Genomic DNA, 21213 nt, shown 5'->3' with positions numbered 1-21213 from the left:
CTCTCTTTCCTTGGGATATTGTGATCAGAATGAAAGCATCATGTTGAGTGAGACAAGTTAAGAAGAGAAAGGCCAATCATACTTATAGGTGGAATTTTAAAATAAAAAGCAATAATGTAGGACACAAGGTGAAACTTGGACTGGGTGTGGCATATTTCATCTAAGCAAAAGACTCTGGGAAAGGTAGGGAAGGGACAGTATGAAGAGGCATTGGGATCCGGTTGTGTCTCCTAGACACCAGTCAAGGGGAGATGAGAGGTTGTGCCTATGTGTTAGAAACTATATTATAGAATGAGAAAAAGAAAAAAAAAGAAAGAGAGAAAAAAAAGAAAAAGATAAGAAAAAGAACAGTCATAAACTGCTTCCCCAGAGACCCACCCTACTAGGGAAAGAGAGAGGCAGACTGGGAGTATGGACCGACCAGTCAACGCCCATGTTCAGCGGGGAAGCAATTACAGAAGCCAGACCTTCTACCTTCTGCAACCCACAATGACCCTCAGTCCATGCTCCCAGAGGGATAGAGAGTGGGAAAGCTATCGGGGAGGGGGTGGGATATGGAGATTGGGTGGTGGGAATTGTGTGGAGTTGTACCCCTCCTACCCTATGGTTTTGTTAATTTATCCTTTCTTAAATAAAAAAGAAAAAAATAAATAAAAAATAAAAAGAAACAAAAAAGAAAGAAACTATATTATATACCATTAACCTCCCAATAATTTTTAAAAGAAGTAGACAGAATTTAAAAAGATCCTTTTTAAAATATCTGTGCCAATGAGTCTGTTTTATAACACCATTAAACATATCTATACAATTCCAAATAATGTGGCAATATTCAAAAAAAGTAAGAAATCACTTCAAATGCCATCACTCAAAATAAATTTCTATATATGTAGAGAGTTCAAAGGATGGATTTGGTGAGAATTTTCTAAGAACTTTGTAAGAACACTGCCCATGTTTTCCTGTACAGGACTCTATACAGAAGTGGGTGGTAATATTTTTTCTCTACATCTTTAATATGAGCAACCCTAGTCTATTTTATTTGAGGTATGGTTATCATACAATTTCTTCACTAAATAGTGCTGCTGCCAAAAAAGTTTTTAAAAGAAATAAATTTTATATTATTTTCAAGATTAAAATGAATCATATTATGGACTAGCTAAATATACACAGTCAATATGAAATCAAACTGAAATAATGTAATTAGGCTTCTAAATTCACAATTTTCTACTGCACACAAGTTTTAGGCTGAGAAGTTTTCTTTTTGTCATTGATGTTATTTTTGCTTACTTTCTTCTTGCATGATAAGTGTGTGGAATATAGATAGGTAAGGTGTTATAGTTAGAGACCATGAAAGAAGGTGGGGGGGAGGAAAGACCAGTTGACCTGAAGATTTTGCCACTGTTTTCACATCTATAGTAAAATTACATGCATTTCAAACTTTATAAACACTTGCAAAAATCCTACTGACCTCTGATTATTTCTTCAATTTTCTCCTGGGCAATTAGTTCTTCCTTCATTTTCATAAGAATGTCAACCTGAAGCAGTAGAGCTTTTCCAATATGTTCTGATGACTTAAAATGCTCACAGATATTGTTCAGAAAATAAATCCCAACCGAATCTCTGTTTAATGAGACATGAATTTTAACAGTGTGAATAAGCTAATTTGTGATATTTGATCAATGAGACTAAAGATCACTTGAGTCTGAGGAAAGAGCAAGATAAAACTATTATAATAAAATGTCAAATAAGCCTACATGTCAATGATAAATCATTAAGTCATTTTTGTATCCTTAGAGTTTTCCTAGAGAGCCTTGGTGTTCCCACATGGCGCAGGGCATGCAGCACATTATCAGGTGACCTATCTCTTGGCCCCAATGAGGATTTTCCCCACAAGTTTTAAATATACCACATTGGATTGTTAACTGTAATCATTACTGGGGCAAAACACATCAGTATATTTAAATCTTAGAATGCTATGAATTTTACTCTCAGTACTCTCTTAGCTGTTTCCAAATATTTTGATAGCTTATGTCTTCATTTTCTTTTGATTCTCGAAACATTATAATTTGTTCCTTAATTTCTTCTTTGACCCAGTAGTTGTTAAGTAGTGTACTATTGCATGTCCATATTTTGGGATTTCTACTAATTTTTATTTCTTGTTAAGTGTTAATTTAATTCCACTGTGGTCTGAGAAGATGCTTAAGATGATTTCTTTTTTTAGTATTTATTTATTTGGTAGTGACAGAGAATAATTTAGAGGGGAGGGAGAGATAAAGAGGGAAAGAGAGGGGCTGAGTGATGGTGCACATGGTTGAGTGCGCATGTTACAATGCACAAGGACCCAGGGTCAAGCTCCCGGTCCCCACTTACAGGGGGAAAGCTTCACAGGTGTTGAAGAAGGGCTGCAGGTGTGTGTGTGTCTCTCTCTCCCTATCACCCCCTTCCTTCTCAAATTCTCCCTGTCTCTATTCAATAAATAAAGATAATTTTAAAGAGAGAGAGAAAGAGAGACCTAGACCTTCAGGCCTGCTTCACCACTCATATTTGGAGACTCCACCCCATGGGCAAGGGAAGCAAAAATAAGACTGAAAAAATGGGACTATATCAAACTAAAAAGCTTTGACACATCAAAATAAAATTCCATAAGGATAAGCAGGCAGCCCAACAACTGAGAGAAGATATTTGCACACCACACTTCAGACAAGCAGTTGAGATCAAACATACATAAAATTAAACAGAATTTTCTAAAGAAACACACCTATCCCAACCAAAGACATATGAAGAAATGTCACTTATGATTAAGGAAATGCAAATTAAAACTGCATTGAGATTCCACCTTACACCTGTGAGAATTGCCTACATCAACAAAACAGAAAATAATATGAATGTGTTGGTGAGTTTGTGAAGAAAAAGAGACTCTAATACACTGCTGGTAGGAATGGAAACTGGTGCAGCCCATTTTTAAGATTATATGGAGAGTCCTTAAATAAAAATGGAATTATTTCATGATCCTGCAGTACTACTTTTGGGCATTTATCCAAAGGACATGCAAGCACTATATTGAAGGGACATATACACCCTTATGTTCATAGTTTCACTATTCATAATTGCCAAACATTGGAAGCAGCCTAAAAGCCTATCAACAGATGACTATATAAAGAAGTTACCAGATATATACTCCATGGGATACTACTCTGCAATCAGTGATGCTGAGGAATTATTCTGATGCAGTCTCTGCCCCCAGGTTTTATCACACCCCGCGAAATCCTAGCAGTGCCCCCTTCAACCAATACTGCCCCCACACGTCACCCCTGTTGTTGCCCAATAAAAGCTCTCTCACTCCCCCCCCCGCGCTCTCGGGGCTCTCTCAGCGCTCTCTCTCTCTCACTCTCGCTCTCGCTCTCGCTCTTGCCCTGTGGTGAGGTAGTGGGGACGGCCATTGTCGGCTGACTCCACGTGGCCTGAGCCACCACCCCGCCCCCTGATCCAATAATAAAGATTTGTGTACCCCACTTGCTCCGGACCTCCTCTCTCTCTCTTTTCCACGGCGCAGCCCGACACCTGGCCGCAACTGACACCTGGCGCCCATTGTGTCCCGCACTCACTCCCTGCTGGATGGCCAGGCCTGAGGTCCCCAAAAGTCGCCCAGACACAGGTAAGTGGCATCTGCCCGCCTCTGTGGCCCCGCGTTTCCCCCCACCATGGGACTTTTTTCGTTTTATGAGGAGGTGTCCCAGACATTATATCCTTCTCTCCTGGGACAGGTTCTCAATCTCATAGATGCTTTAATTTTCGATACACCGTGGGTTTTCATGGCTATATTTGCTAATTACAAGATATGTACAAGGTGTTCTGCCATGAGGGTAAGCGACCTTGAGGCTGAGATACGAGAGTTAAAGCATATGTGCGCAAAACTTAAACGCCTTAAGCGATCAGCAGTTAGATCCACGTGTTCGGCGGCTCCTCCTTTGACCCTGCCCCCAGCTGACCCCGTTGCCCCAGTTCCGGCTTCCCCTGCGGCTTCCCCTTCTCTAACCCCTCCTCCTGTTGCCCCGTTCCAGCTTCCCCTGAGGCTTCCGTTTCTTTGACTCCTCCCCCTGCTGATACCTCATCATTAAGAGACCTTGTGGCTGAGATACGAGAGTTAAAGGATATTTTTTCAGCATTTCTCTAAACCATTTGCAGTCCACCCCGAGAGCTCTGTCCCCGTAGATACGTGTTCAGTTTCCCCTGCAGCCACTACAGCAGCTTCCACGGCACCTTCCACTTCTGTAGCTCTCTCCCCCACATCATCAAACCAAGTCCACACATTCCTGGTAAATGTGGCCCCCAATAGACAAAACCCTCAAGTGTGGCATCCATACTCCTCTAAAGAACCATAGAAATCAGACAAGCCATTAAGGAGGACGGAATTCATGCTCCATGGACCAAGTCCATTTTAAGGAGTTTTTACCAGCACCTTAACACCCCCCAGGACTGGAAAGACCTGGCTTGTGCTGCACTCCCAGACCCCCTATACCTGCAATGGAAGGCATGTTTCCGTGATGAATGATCTAGACAATCGCAGGAAAATAGTAACAAACAGATAGAATGGAATTTTGATGCTTTGTTTGGAGCAGGAGTGTTTGAATCTGGAACTCAACAGGCAGAAGCCAGGTTTCCAACCAGTTATTTTGAACAGGTATGCATCTGTGCAACACAAGCATGGGAAAGGGTAACCCCAACCACTGTAGACTCATTGGTCCCCATTAACTCTCTTCGCCAAGGCACTGATGAATCCTAAGCGAACTTTATCTCAAGGGTGAGGGCAACCTTAGAGAGAAAGATTTATAATCTTGCAGTCTGCTCTCTACTCCTGCGCTCTATTGTCTGGGATGGCATGATACCACAATTCCATCAGGCATGCCTTAATCTTAAACATCTAAACCCAGAAAATTGGATTTTAGTGACAAAGGAACTTACATCAGGCTCTTATGGGGCACCCGCTACAACACAGGTATATGCAGTTACCCCACATAATCAAAACAGGGCCTGTTGTCAGTGCGGTCACCAAGGGCATTGGCATAAATAATGTCCAGATAAGCTGCGACCACGCCTCCAGTCAGGACAACCCCGCCTCCAGTCAGGGCAACCCCACCTTCAGTCAGGGAGCCAGAAGCCAAGGACAATTTGTCTCAGATGTCGTAGAAGGTTTCATTGGAAGAGAGATTGTTGGTCCAAATTTCATAAAGATGGTACGCCCCTGAATGGTACAAATTCGGGGCTTGAGATTTTGTGGACCACTCCTGTTTTAGAACAAGGTTACCCTATGACAGTAAAGATTGGCAATATTCCTTTTAAATTTTTGATTGACACGGGGGCAGAAAATACGATTTTAAGACAAGCAGAGGTTCCCCAAAATTGGGAACTCCTCCCCGGACCCAGTATACATGGAGTAGGAAGGGTGATCCCATCATTTCGCACAAGAGATTCGCTCATGTGGGAAGACCCGGAAGGTTCTACCGGACACTTCTGCCCTTTGGTAGCTGATATTAGCACCAACCTACTGGTCAGGGATCTTCTGGAATGTTTTGATGTTAGGATATCCACAGATGCCTCTGCAGAGCGTAACACCGGCTCCTGTGAAACCAGATATAATCAGCACCCCGAATACTAACTGCCACTGTTCGTAAGCAAACTCCCCGCTTAGACTGGCTTTCTAATGAGCCTGTCTGGGTGGAACAGTGGCCTTTACCTAGGTATAAACTAGAAATTTTAAAGGAGCTCGTCTGAGAGCAGTTATCCTTGGGACATATTCGTCTTCATTCTCAAAGCCCATGGAATACTCCTGTCTTTGTGATTAAAAAGCGCTCAGGAAAATGGCGCCTCCTCCAAGATCTCTGTGTGGTAAATAAAACCATGCAGGTCTGGGGCTCCCCCAAAAGGGGTTTGCCTCTTGCTTCTGCAATTCCCACAGGAATTCCAATCATAGCTATTGATATACAAGATTGTTTTTTCTCTATTCTCTTGCATCCACAAGATTGTAAACGTTTTGCCTTTTCTGTTCCTTCTATTGATGCCAGCCCTGCTGACAGATTTGAATGGGTGGTGCTGGACCAGGGTATGGCCAGTAGTCCTACAATTTGTTAGGAGGCTGTTAAATCTGCCCTTTTCCCATATATTCATAAGGGCCTTAATGTTTTCATTACAAAGATGATATATTAATATAGGGAAAATCAGATACAGATCTCTATACCTTACGTGATTTTCTCATTCCTGCATTAAAGAAAAGCGGCCTTAATGTAGCTCCTGAGAAGATACAGCTAATTCCTCCAATATCTTTCTTAGGTTCAGATATTTCTCTAAAGCAAATTCGTCCCTTAAAACCTAATGTCACCTTTCCTTCTAACCTTACTCTTGCTTCTTTACAACGTTTTCTTGGAAATTTAAATTGGCTTAGGCAGTATCTCTATCTGCCTACAAGCTGCCTCCAACCACTGCTTGACCTGTTAAAAGGAAACAAACAGCCCTCCTCAAAATGTAAGTTAACTCCTGAGGCCTCCTTGGCATTGGAAAGGGTTAACCAGGCCCTCCAGGACATGCACCTTGTTCGATTTTCCCCCTCCTCTCCGGTAAACCTTCTAATCTTTAACTCCACCCCCACAGTAGTAGGGGCATTGTGGCAAAACCATGGGCTTCTCGAGTGGCTTTACATGCCAGTAGGTGGAGCTCCAAGACTCCTCACTGAGATAGACGTGTTAGCATTCATGGTTCGCCAAGGGAGAAATAGGTCTGTGCAGGTCTTAGGGAAAGAACCAGATTTAATTATTCTGCCCTTTTCTCTCACAGATATAGAGTGCCTCATACGCCATCATTCCCGCTTTGCCATAAGCTTCCTGGGGTTTCCAGGACAAATAGATAACCATTTTCCTTCTAATAAATTGATAGCTTCTTTACCTCTTTTGCCTCTACTAGCACCTAAACTTTTCTCTTGGGATCCCATTCCCTCTGCTCCTACAGTCTACACTAATGGCGGAAAAGTGGGAGCTGCTGCCCTTATATATTACCCAGACAAACAATCTCCTAAACCTCTCTTTACTGAGCTTCCTGAGAATTCCCCTCAGTACAAAGAACTTTATGCTGTTTTCCTTGCATTAAAAGCTGTACCAGAATCCTTCTACCTTTTTTCTGGCAGTGTGTATACTGTTAACTTACTTCCATGGCTTGCTCATTCTTATGTGAAAATTGATGACAACCCACTTTCCCCTCTCTTGATTCAAATCACCTCTATGCTCTCTTCTCGAACCCAACCACTGTATATTAACACCTTCATTCCCACAGCCCTCTTCCTGGTTCCCTGTCTGAAGGGAATGTTGCAGTTGACCGCCTTGCCTCCACAGGAACTTTCCCAGTCTCTGTCTCTGATCCTGCTGATTTTCATTCCCTAACCCATGTTAATCTTAAAGGCCTTCGAGCTCAATTTCCTGATGTTCCTTTATCACAGTTAAAACATATCCTTGCTACATGCTCTTCCTGTGCAAGTCTCATAAAAACACCTGCTATTCAGACTCTTGGGGTTAACCCCCGAGGCTTAAAAGCTAATGCTATTTGGAAAATTGATGTCACCCACATACCAAACTTTGGCAAACAAAAATATGTGTTTGTCTCAATTGATACCTTTTCTAAATTTATGTGGGCAACTGCTCAGATGGGAGAAAGCTCTAACAAGCTTGTAAGCCATATGCTCTCTTGTTTTGCCGTTATGGGTTTGCCATTTTTTCTGAAAACAGACAACATGTCTATGTTTACCAGCAAACAATTTAAAGATTTTTGTTCCCTCTGTAATATTACTCATACCACAGGCATTCCCTAAAATCCACAGGGACAAGGCATTGTCGAGAGGGCCCATCAAATGCTTAAGGCTCAATTAAATAAAGATAAAGGAGGAACATATCCCCCAATATCCAGCTAGCAAAAGACTTAACTACATTAAATCTCTTTAATATTTACAATAATTCATACTTACCTCCTATTATTCTTCACTGGCAATCACCATCTACCCTCCCATCTATTAAGGTCAAATAGAAAGACCCACTCGATAAAATTTGGAAAGGGCCTGACCCCCTATTGACCATGGGAAGGGGTTTCGAATGCATTTTCCCTCAAAATTACTCTAAACCTGTCTGGGTTCCTGCCTGCCATGTCCGACAATACCCACAGGATGGCGCTGTTATCCCTGAAGAACAAGAAATACTACAAGAGGACTAGATGCAGGATACATCACAGGACCCGTAATACGACATGGCAGAACCTGCAAAATCTGGCTCACAGAGACCTCTCTCCTACCCTTTCCCTGTATGTCTTATAACTGGCCAGTTGTGTTTTGTGAGTGAGTGTGTTGAATGACCAAATTTTTTTTTGCATGACCCATCTGCTCAGAGTACTCTAAAAGGTAATTGACTTTATATAAAAATGCTGGACGCAGCCAAAGTTTCTTGAAACGTCCAGAAACATTCCAAATTTTTTGTTTTTCTCCCTCTTGATTTTTATATACAGTTTTGGTATGTTTAGTCTTAAACTGTGTGACTAATGACAGATATAAATTTGTTTTTAAAATGATATGTTTTTATAACAAAAGTTTTTTTTTTCCTTCAGTGTGTTATAACTAAATGTTTATGGGTATGTCTCAAGCTTGGTAACACTAAATTAACGGTCAAAAGTGTAACCTTACAGCTACATTATTACCAGGCAAGGTAAAAATTAATTTGCTACGGTAACTATTTAAGGTAAAATTCTAAATGTTTAATGTGACAATACATTCCCAAAACTAAAATATAAATTCTCTATACAGGACACTTTTGGAGGGCCCCCAAAAGTGCCCTGTAAACTACCTTGTGGAAATTAATCCACAGCAGATCTGGCATCAATCTGGCACTGTAAATGTTAAAATCATTGTCACGAAAATGCGTTAACTCTCTAAGTAATTTGAGTCTGTTTACAGTCCAAAGTAAAAATAGTTAAAATTCAAAATACATATCTTAAATAAAATTGGTCTCAAGACCTGCTGTAGAGACTGCTACAGGAGGTCACATTAGATGACCTTTAAATAAAATCATAAAGGTATTTAAACCAATTATAATCATCGAGGTATCAACTATAGTAAACCTCTAACTTGTTACAAGTTCAAATTAACCACGAGAATCAGGTTGTTTGTGTTTCTTTCACAGGAATCCCGGGAAAAACCATCTGAACCCCTGCACACCCTGATGTCACCCACTAGACAGCGTCACCCACTAGACGGCACGACTACAGTGCCACACCCCCTGAAACCCCAGATGTCACTTAACACGATCTGAAGAACCTAATACACAGACTCCAAGGACAGAACTTTCTTAATGCCTGATTGCCGTTCCTGCTTCTGATTTGCCTGTCAGGTGTTGGCAGTTCCAGCTAGCTATCTACAGAAAATCAGAATTCCAGCGGCTGACCTTCCTCATGCATCATTTCATCCCCTGCCATTTCTTCCCCTAGCCATCTACTTTGGACTGAGACTTCTGTCGGACTTGCTGGCATACCCTATAGACACTTTACACAATTTTAAAGCAGCTTATTTTCCTTCACGCTACTGGTTTCTCATAGACGGATCCTGAGTAGTTCATAGACTTTACAGACTGTTGCCTTGAGGACTATACAATGCCAAATAGCCCCTCTGTTTGGTGGGTCATGCTCTCCCACCTCCCCCTCATTATGTACCCTTGCCGTCCCCCCCCCAAACAGGGAACGTTCCTTTACACACCAATCCTTCCCTTGACATCACACTGGCTTTTACTACTCCCCTACTTGTCCTTTCCTGTTTTGTTATATCATTTAGGCTTAGCCCAAAAGGTTTCTGCTCACCCCTACACCACTATTCCTCTGTCATAGACAGTCTTTTACAGACTTTGAACCATCTTATGTGATGACTAGATAGAAAGATAGAAAAAGATGTAGAGATATTGTGAGGAGATGGTTGAGCAGGCTGCGCTTAACCTATGAGATGAGTTCCTCCAGGTAAGTCTCTCTCTCTCTAAAGAGGGGTTGAGCACAGGGGGACACATAAATCTCACAAGGTTGGCAGCCATTTAAGTCTTCCCTCCTCCACAGAAAGTCCTACATCTTCCCACATGAGCACGGCATTCCTTAAAAACATTTAAGCCTGCTCCATTCCATATTTCTTTACTGTGTCCATTTAGATATAAGGGAAAGGAGGAGATGATGCTGCGGAATTATTCTGATGCAGGTTTTACCACATCCCGTGAAATCCTAGCAGTGCCCCCTTCAACCAATCCTGACCCAACACATCACCCCTGGTTGTTGCCCAATAAAAGCTCTCTCACTTCCCCCCCACACACTCTCAGAGCTCTCTCAGCACGCGCTCTCTCTCTCTTGCTCTTGCCCTGTGGTGAGGTAGTGGGGACGGCCATTGTTGGATGACTCCACGTGGCCTGAGCCACCCCCCCCGATCCAATAATAAAGATTTGTGGAAGATGGTGGACTGAGAATCTGCAAGCAGCATGTGCTCTGATCACATCTTCTGGAAACGGTAGGATTTTCTGCCTTTAGCAGGCCAGTCAATAAGGGGTCCTAGTGGTGACACCAAAGAGGTGACTATAATTTAATTTGGGTTAAGAATTAGAGTAAAGGTGGCACGGACTAGCGGGCAGGCTGCTCCAGACTTCCCAGGCAGAGGCGGGCAAGGCGGGTGCGCTGGGCATTGTCCTCCGACCAGGAAGGCGGCTCCTCCGCCGGTTGTAGAGCGCTGCTGGGCAGCCGGCAGAGGACCCGGAGGGAGCACTAAAGCTCGGGGGCTTTCTCTTGGGAGTCTCCAGGGACCACCACGACCCTGAGGGCGGATCCAAAGACTTCTTAAGTATAGCTCTCATTGGATCAAAGGTCTTGGAGCTAGTTTTCATTTTCGAGAAATCCTTTAAAAAAAGTCTGGAGGGGGGGGTTTCCCAGAAGATGGCGGACTAACAAGCTGCTAGCCGCTGAGCTCTGAACACATCCCCTGGAAACAGTAGGATTTTCTGCCTTTAGCTGGCCAGCCAATAAGGGGCCATAGCGGTGACACCAAGGAGGTGACTATAACTTAATTTGGGTTAAGAATTAGAGTAGGGGGAAAAATTCTTTTTTCTTCCTTTTAATTTTCAAGCATACCTCCTTCCCCCCCCCCATAAGCAGTCCCTGGGGACCAGCTCCTAGCAGGATACCCCACAGCACCAAACAGGACATTTTTTTTGAATTCACTGATACACATTTGGGAATTTCCTTGCACTGCTCTTTAATTACAACTCTTTTTCTTATCTTCTCCCTTTTCTCTCTCTTGTCTATCTCTCTCTCTCTTTTTTAAGCTTGTTATACACTTCTTCCTTCTTCTTTGCCTTTCTGAATTTGTGAATTATTTTGGGGAAGAAATCTGACTCAGAGTGGACTCTCCATGTGTGTATCTCTGCTCTAGTTCCCTTTCCCCTCTTGTTACACCTAGAATATACAGTGGATAGTAGATTTGCATAACTGTCTATTCTTGCTATCCTCTCTTTTCTCTTTCTTCACTGGGATTTGGTTACTATTTTTTCACGGACTGGAGAAATTGTCTGGCTAACTGGTAATGATTAAACTACTTCAATACTTACTTCAGTTGCTACTGTAATTCCTGAGGTTGGTGAGTGCAATTGTCATAAAGGTATTTAGTACAGTGTTACTTGTACTCAAGACACAACAACTGAGGAACAACAAGAGCATAAAAAAAAGAAACACATAAAAAATGGGTAGATCAAAAACAAATAAAACTGCTACTCCAATGAATGAAGACAAGAGCCCAGAAGAAACTACAAATCAGCCAGAAGTAACCATAGATAAGAAAAGTATGCAAGCAATAATGAACTTATTAATCACAGAAATGAAAACAACATTGGCGGAAAGGAATGGCAGTATTAGGGAAACAACAGTTGAGACCTCCAAGGAAAATACTGATTATCTTGAGGCAATTAGAGAACTGAAAGCTGAAATAGCTGTAATGAAGAAAGAAGCTGAGGCAAGGGAAAGCAGACTAACAGAAGCAGAAAACAGAATTAGCCAGACAGAGGATGAGGTAGAGAAAACTAAGAAAGAGGTGAAAGAGCCTAAAAATAGATTGAGAGACACTGAAAACTGTTGGGTAGTTGCCATCTCCCCCTGGTTTCTGCTTAACCATATGCCTATATAGGGATTTTACTGATCCAAAGCTTTGGTCTATTTACATAAATCACTTTTACATAAAGCACTCCAGGGCATTGGTGGTTCTATGATAGGATTCTCTCCTGCTCCACCCCCTCCTTGTCACACACTGATCCCTTCTTTGTCACACTCTGATTTTCACCAGTCACTTTTCTCTCCACCCTCTCTATATCACATCCTGTTTCCACCCTACTTGGAGAGTATAAAAACAGCTGCTCTTCTGATTAAAGACACTTGGAAATTGCTTTCCGGCTCCGAGAGTTCCAGAGTGTATCTCCTGCGGAAGTTGGTGCAGCACGAGTTCCTGATCCCTCTCCCACACAGCAGCCTAGATCAGCTCCAGTTGAGTTCTCTCCAACCCAGAGAGCACTAGCTTGGGAAGAAGTACCCTCAGGCTATCCCGGCATCTGGCGCCCGGAACAGGGACCCGTAAGCAGCAGATTTACAAGAAGACATCTTAGATAAGTACACACCTTTTGGGTATCTGCAATATTGTGTTAAGGCACTGTGATTTTTTTCTTTCTTATTGTTTTCCGGAGATCTTTCCACCATGGAAAATCTTTTCCAAATCCTGCATTCTTTTTCCAGTATACAATTTTTATATATCTGGGACATTTTTCTCGGGGCTTCACCTTATATCCTGTTGATCATCATAGCAGCTTTTAAGGGATATATAGGTCAACCTCTCAAAAGGCTTAAGGACCTAGAGGCTGAGGTCAAAGAGATAAAGGAAGTAATCATAGAACTTAACCAGCACCTTAAAAACAAGAAGAAGCAAAGGCCTGTCGTGATCTTGACCCACCCTAATTCCTCTGCATCTTGCCCTGAGGCCCCTATTTTGGCAGACACGTGTCCGAATTCTCCTTTGGACTCCACAGCCACTTCTTCGGCCACCCCCATTTTGGCAGAAACGTGTCCGGAACCTCCTGCTGCCTCCACGGTTGCTTCTTCACCCCACCCTGTTTTGATAGACACATGTCCGAATTCTCCTGTAGCCTCCAAAACCACTTCTTCGGCCACTTGTCCAGAAGCTTCCACTTCGATGACTCCTCCTACCGCTACACACTTAGAGCAAGTCCACACATTTCCGGTCAATGTTGCCCCCAATAGACAAAAACCTCAGGCCTGGTATCCATATTCCGCCACAGACCTGAAGGAACTACGCCAGGCTATCAAAGATGACGGTGTTCATGCCCCATGGACCAGGTCCATTTTACAAGGCCTGCTTCAGAACCTTAATACCCCTCAAGATTGGAGAGATGTGACTCGTGCTACGCTCCCAGGCCCCCTCTTCCTGCAATGGGAGGCATTCTTTCGCGACGAATGTTTACAACAATCGCGGAAAAATATTCAAAATCAGCCAGAGGGTAATTTTGATGTATTGTTTGGAACAGGCCAATTAGAAACAGGGATTCAACAGGCGGAAGCCAAGTTTCCAGCGGGGTATTTTGATCAAGTACGCCTGTGTGCATTAAAAGCATGGGAGCGATTAACACCACCCATGGGAGCAGCCTCAGCCCCCATTCTCTCCCTGCAACAAGAACCTGATGAATCCCTCGCTAAATTCATTGCCAGGGTCCAATCAAGTTTGGAAAGGAAGATTTATAATCCTGACGCTCGTTTTCTCCTTCTGCGATCCATAGTCTGGGATGGAATGCTTCCGCATTTTCGACAGGCCTGTATCACTCTTAAAAACGAACACCCAGATACTTGGATTCTAGCTACACAGGATCTCAGATCAAGCTCTTTTCAAGGACCTATGTTACAGGCCTATGCAGCTACCTTACATAAGCAAAAAGGAGCTTGCTTTCAGTGCGGTCACCAAGGGCATTGGCGTAACCAATGTCCAGAAAATAGACCGCGACCCCGCCTCCAGTCAGGGCGACCCCACTTCCAGTCAGGGCGACCCCACCTCCAATCAGGGCAACCCCGCCTCCAGACAGGGAATCAGAGACCACGAATGCCTTGTCCCAGATGCCAGAAAGGATTTCACTGGAGGAGAGATTGTTGGTCAAGGTTCCATAGGAACGGCATGCCTCTGCCAAATGTAAACAGGGATTTAAACTAGGTATGGGGCTTCCCTTAGCCCCGCCCCCAAGAGGGAAGGAAGCAGGTCGCCCGCTTGGTGCTGTGCCCTTCTTCCACAAACAGAAGCCCCGCTTGGGACACAATCCGTCGCTATACCCACCACGCCAAGTAACAATAACAGAGGGTGAGCAGATGGAGGAACCCGTGGTATGTGGGAACTTCCAGCATAGAAATAACCGGCTGGAGCAAGAGAACAGCTCGAATTCAGAGCCTGAGATTTTATGGACCACCCCTGTTTTAGAAAGGGGTCACCCAACTATGACAGTAAAGATTGGTAATATTCCTTTTAAGTGTTTGATTGACACGGGAGCAGACAAGACAATATTAAGACAAGCAGAGGTTCCCCAGAGTTGGGAACTCCTCCCAGGACCACGCTTACATGGTGTTGGAGGATTGACTCAGGCATTCCGCACACGAGATTCCCTTGTGTGGGAAGATCCAGAAGGGACTACCGGACGCTTTCAGCCTTTAATAGCTGATATAAGCACCAATTTATTGGGAAGAGACTTGCTGGAATCTTTAGATGTAGTGATATCCTCAGACACCTCTGCAGGACACCACACTCACTCCTGTGAGACTGCTAGACCCAACCAGCACCCCCAATACTAACTGCCACTGTTCGTAACAGAACTCCCCGCTTAGATTGGCTTTCTAATGAGCCTGTCTGGGTGGAACAGTGGCCTTTGCCTAGGGAGAAGCTAGAAATTTTTAAAAAACTCGTCCAAGAGCAGTTATCTTTGGGACACATTCGTCATTCTCGGAGCCCATGGAATACTCCAGTCTTTGTAATTAAAAAGCGCTCAGGAAAATGGCGCCTCCTCCAAGATCTTCGTGCAGTTAATAAAACCATGCAGGTTTGGGGCTCCCCCCAAAGGGGTTTGCCTCTTGCTTCCGCAATTCCCACAGGAATTCCAATCATAGCTATTGATATACAGGATTGTTTTTTCTCTATTCCCTTACACCCACAAGATTGTAAACGTTTTGCTTTCTCTGTTCCTTCTATTAATAATGCCAGCCCTGCCGATAGATTTGAATGGGTGGTACTGCCCCAGGGCATGGCTAATAGTCCTACTATTTGTCAAGAGGTTGTTAAATCTGCCCTTTTTCCATATATTCATAAGGGCCTTAAGGTTTTTCATTATATGGATGACGTGTTAATATGGGGAGAATTAGATACAGATCTCTCCGCCCTACGTGATTTTCTAATCCCTGCCTTAAAGAGAAGTGGACTTAATGTAGCTCCTGAGAAGATACAGCTAATCCCTCCAATATCTTTCTTAGGCTCAGAGATTTCCCTAACGCAGATTCGTCCTTTAAAACCTTGTGTTACTTTTCCTTCTAATCTCACTCTTGCTTCTTTACAAAGTTTTCTTGGAAATTTGAATTGGCTTAGGCAGTATCTTTATCTGCCTACGAGCTGCCTGCAACCACTGTTCGATCTGTTAAAAGGAAACAAACAGCCCTCCTCAAAGCGTATGTTAACCCCCGAAGCATCCTTGGCTCTGGAAAAAGTTAACCAGGCTCTCCAGGACATGCACCTCGTTCGATTCTCCCCCTCCTCTCCAGTAAATCTTCTAATCTTTAACTCCACCCCCACGGTAGTGGGGGCATTGTGGCAGAAACATGGCGTTCTCGAATGGCTTCATACGCCAGTAGGTGGAGCTCCAAGACTCCTTACCGAGATTGATGCCTTAGCATTTATGGTTCGCCAAGGAAGAAACAGATCGGTTCAGGTCTTAGGAAGGGAACCAGATTCAATCATTCTTCCCTTTTCTCTCACTGATACAGAATGGCTCATACGCCACCATTCTCGTTTTGCCATAAGTTTAATGGGTTTTCCAGGACAATTAGATAATCATTTTCCCTCTAATAATTTGATAGCTTCTTTACCTCTGTTGCCTCTACTAGTACCTAAACTTTTCTCTCGAGATCCCATCCCCTCTGCTCCTACAGTGTTCACTGATGGTGGAAAAAAGGGAGCTGCTGCCCTTATATATTATCCAGACCAGCAATACCCCAAACCTCTCTTTACTGAACTTCCTGATAATTCCCCTCAGTACAAAGAACTTTATGCTGTTTTCCTTGCATTAAAAGCTGTACCAGAATCCTTCAACCTTTTTTCTGACAGTGTGTATACTGTTAACTTACTTCCATGGCTTGCTCGATCTTATGTAAGAATTGATGACAACCCACTTTCTCCTCTTTTAATTCAAATTGCCTCTATGCTCTGTTCTCGAACCCATCCACTGTATGTTCAGCACCTACGTTCCCACAGCCCTCTTCCTGGTCCCCTGTCCGAAGGGAATGCTGCAGCTGACCGCCTTGCCTCCACAGGAATTCTCCTAGCCTCTGTCTCTAATCCTGCTGACTTTCATTCCCTAACCCATGTTAATCTTAAAGGTCTTCGAGCTCGGTTTCCTGATATTCCTCTGCCACAGTTAAAACGTATTCTTGCTACATGTTCCTCCTGTGCAGGTCTAATAAAAACACCTGATATTCAGACTCTAGGGGTTAATCCTCGAGGTTTAAAAGCCAACGCTCTTTGGCAAATTGATGTTACCCACATACCTAACTTTGGCAAACAAAAATATGTGTTCGTCTCAATTGATACCTTCTCTAAGTTTATGTGGGCTACAGCTCAAACTGGAGAAAACTCAAAAAAGCTTATAAGCCATATGCTCTCCTGTTTTGTTGTAATGGGCTTACCTCTTCAACTTAAAACGGATAATGGACCTGCTTTTACCAGCAAACAATTTAAAGATTTTTGTTCCCTCTGGAACATTACTCATACTACAGGCATTCCGTATAATCCACAGGGACAAGGCATTGTTGAGAGGGCCCATCAAACTCTTAAGGCTCAATTAAATAAAGAAAAAGGGGAAATGTACCCCCCTAATATCCAGCTGGCAAAAGCCTTAACTACATTAAATCTCTTTAATATTTACAAAAACTCAGACCAACCTCCTATAATTCTTCATTGGCAAACACCACCCACCCTCCCAGCTATTAAAGTCAAATGGAAAGACCCACTTGATAAAATTTGGAAAGGACCTGACCCCCTGTTGACTATGGGGAGGGGTTTCGCATGTATTTTTCCACAAAATTACTCCAAGCCTGTTTGGGTTCCTGCCCGCCATGTCCGGCAATACCCACATGATGGCGCTGATATCCCTGAAGAACAAGAAACACTGCAAGAAGACTGGATGCAAGAGGACTGGCTGCAAGAGGACTGGCTACAGCATGCACCCCAGGATCCATAATACAGCATGGCAGAATCAAAAAAAAATCTGATTCACAGAACTTCCCCCCCCCCGAATGAATGTCTTATGCTATGACTGGCCAGTTGTGTTTTGTGAGTGAGTGAGTGAAAAAAAAAAATTGAGTGACCAAAATTTTTGTATGACCCATTGTGCTCAGAGTACTCTGAAAGTTAACTGACTTTATATAAAACGGCTGGATGCAGCCATGGTTTCTGGAGACGTCCAGAAACAGTCCAAAAATTGTTCATTCCCCCTTTTGATTTCTTTTTTAAGTCTTGATACCAATATGAAATGTTTAGTCTTAAACTGTGTGAGTAAAGATGGTTCAACTATGACAGTAGTTCTAAATTCACATTTGAAATGATACATCTTATTTACAAGTTTTTCTCCTCCTGTGTGTTATAAACTATATGTTTAATATGCGTGTTTCAAGTTTGGTAAACATTAACTTAACAGTTAAATTGTAACTTCGAAGTTACATTTTTACGAGAAGAGGTAAAATCAATTCATTTAAGTAACTGAGTGTTTAAGGTAAAACTCTAAATATTCAATGTGACAATTCATCATCTCCTAAGTTAAAATACAGATTCTCTATACAGGACATTTTTGGAGGGCCCCCAAAAATGTCCTGTAAGCTATCTTGTGGAAATTAATCCACAACAAATTTGGCATCAATCTGATATTGTAAATATACCAAAAAAAAATTGTCACTAAAATGTGTTAACTCTAGTAACCTGAGTTTGCTTAAAAACCCAATGTAAAAATAGTCAAGAATCAATATATGTAACTTAAACTCGGTATGAAAACTTTGCTATATAAAGACTGCTACATGAGGTCACGTAAGATGACCTTTACACAAAATTATAAAGATACCTAAACCAGTTATAATCATTGAGTTATCAATTGTAGTAAACTTCTAATTTGTTACAAAGTTTTTTCATAAGTAATTGACTACAGCTATGACAAGCCTTCGCATAAAGAAGCATCTGCTCATATAGAATCCCCAGAAATCCATCTTGGACCCCTGACCTCTGACATCACCCACAATTACAGCCATCCCCAGAAACCCATGATGTGACCTGACACGATCTGGAGAACCTGATTCACAGACTCCGAAGGACAAGACTTTCCTACTGCCTTTCTCTCAACCATCGGTGTCTGCTCTTCCTGCTTCTGTTTCGCCCATCATGTTTTGGTGGTTCCAGGTCACTCTCTACAGAGAAGAAAAGTTCCGGTGGCCGTCCTCCTCCATCAAGATAGACGTGTGGCATTTATTTCCTGGCCGTTGACATTGGACTGATGCTTCTATAGAACTTGCTGGACACTCCTTTTATACTGCTGGACTTCTTGAAGAATGGCTGTAGCAGTTCATAGAACTTACCGCCAGCTGACTCGGGATTTTGCAATGCCAGATCACCCCTCTAGCCCCTCGGCTTATCAGGCCCCCACTCCTCCACCCATCAGGCTCACTCTGTCTCTTGCTACTCTTACTTATCCCTCCCTGTCTTGTGCTAGTTATTTTTGAAGACACTTACACACTATCATTCTGCTTTCTTCCCAACAGGTTTCCGTTCACCCCTACACTGCTATTCCCCTGACAGAGATGAAGCCTTTTACAGACATTGACCCAGTTATATATGGCCATTAAGTAAGAGGAAGATGTTGGGGAATTGTGAGGATATGGTTGAGCTTGGAAGGGCTTGAGCCTGAGGGGTGTGTCAATCCTGTTAGTCTCTCTCTCCACGGAGAGGTTGAGCAAGGAGGGACAGTAGAAACCCAAAAAAGGTGTGCCTCTTATCAGTCTCCCTGCCTCACAAAGTGCCCCGCACTCCTGATACTATGGCAAAAAGTTAAAAAGAAAGGGGGAGATGTTGGGTAGTTGCCATCTCCCCCTGGATTCTGCTTAACCATATGCCTATATAGGGATTTTACTGATCCAAAGCTTTGGTCTATTTACATAAATCACTTTTACATAAAGCACTCCAGGGCATTGGTGGTTCTATGATAGGATTCTCTCCTGCTCCACCCCCTCCTTGTCACACACTGATCCCTTCTTTGTCACACTCTGATTTTCACCAGTCACTTTTCTCTCCACCCTCTCTATATCACATCCTGTTTCCACCCTACTTGGAGAGTATAAAAACAGCTGCTCTTCTGATTAAAGACACTTGGAAATTGCTTTCCGGCTCCGAGAGTTCCAGAGTGTATCTAGTGCGGAAGTTGGTGCAGCACGAGTTCCTGATCCCTCTCCCACACAGCAGCCTAGATCAGCTCCAGTTGAGTTCTCTCCAACCCAGAGAGCACTATCTCGGGAAGAAGTACCCTCAGGCTATCCCGGCAGAAAACAACAACAGAGACATATGGGATGATCTCAAAAGAAGTAACATTCGTATAATTGGCCTGCCAGAGGAAGAAAGAGAGGAAGAGGAAGCAAACATTCTAGAGGAAATAATAGAAGAAAACTTCCCAGACCTGAATAACAAAAAGGACATCAAGATTCAAGAGGCCCAGAGAGTACCAAACAGAATTAACCCAGACCTGAAGACACCAAGACACATCATAGTCACAACAAGAAGAAATGAGGATAAAGAAAGGATCCTAAAGGCTACAAGAGAGAAACAAAAAAGTCACATACAAGGGAAAACCCATAAGATTATCTGCAGACTTCTCCACTCAAACTCTAAAAGCCAGAAGGGAGTAGCAAGAGATCTATCGAGCCCTGAATGAAAAAGGGTTTCAACCAAGGATAATATATCCTGCTAGACTTTCATTCAAACTAGATGGAGGGATCAAAACCTTCTTAGATAAACAACAGTTAAAGGAGGCAACCATCACCAAACCGGCAGTGAAAGAGGTTCTAAAAGACCTCTTATAAACAAGAGCATCACGATAATACTTGCAATATATCAGAGCAAACAAAAATTTTTTAGAACAATGGCACTACAATACATTAAATCCATAATATCAATAAATGTCAATGGCTTAAACTCACCCATCAAAAGGCACAGGGTGGGGGGATGGATCAGAAAACATAACCCAACCATATGCTGCTTGCAAGAATCCCATCTGTCACAACAAGATAAACACAGACTTAAAGTGAAAGGATGGAAAACTATCATACAGGCTAAAGGACCACAAAAAAGGGAAGGAACAGCCATTCTCATCGCAGACACGATAGATTTTAAATTAAATAAAGTAATAAAAGATAGGCAGGACATTACATAATGCTTAGAGGATCAATCACCCAAGAAGACTTAACAATTATTAACATCTATGCACCCAACGAGGGACCATCTAAATACATTAAGCATCTACTGAAAGAATTTCAAAAATACATCAATAGTAATACAATTATAGTGGGAGACTTCAATACCCCACTATCACATTACAGATCAACAAAGCAGAGAACCAATAAAGATACAAGATAATTGAATGAAGAGATCGACAGACTAGACATCTTGGACATTTTCAGACTCCTCCACCCCAAAAAACTGAAATACACCTTCTTTTCAAATCCACACAACACATACTCAAGGATAGACCACATGTTAGGCCACAAAGACAGCATCAATAAATTCAAGAGCATTGAAATCATCCCAAGTATCTTCTCAGACCACAGTGGAGTAAAACTAAC

The 21213-nt window shown here is 42.7% G+C and overlaps 1 protein-coding gene across 1 annotated transcript in view; it reads right to left on the bottom strand.

Annotated features, from left to right (window-relative positions):
- TEX11 (testis expressed 11) overlaps nucleotides 1–21213 on the bottom strand; it is a 358449-nt gene that overhangs the window by 154219 nt on the left and 183017 nt on the right. Inside the window, exon 12 of the mRNA XM_060183291.1 lies at nucleotides 1466–1617. Coding sequence (XP_060039274.1) covers nucleotides 1466–1617 — 152 coding nt within the window. The remainder of the gene's footprint in view (nucleotides 1–1465; nucleotides 1618–21213) is intronic.

The sequence above is a fragment of the Erinaceus europaeus genome, chromosome X (genome assembly GCF_950295315.1).
Source record: "Erinaceus europaeus chromosome X, mEriEur2.1, whole genome shotgun sequence".
In the NCBI taxonomy this organism is placed as follows: domain Eukaryota; kingdom Metazoa; phylum Chordata; class Mammalia; order Eulipotyphla; family Erinaceidae; genus Erinaceus; species Erinaceus europaeus.
The sequence above is the reverse complement of the archived record's forward strand: the minus strand, read 5'-3'. Positions and strand labels throughout refer to the sequence as shown.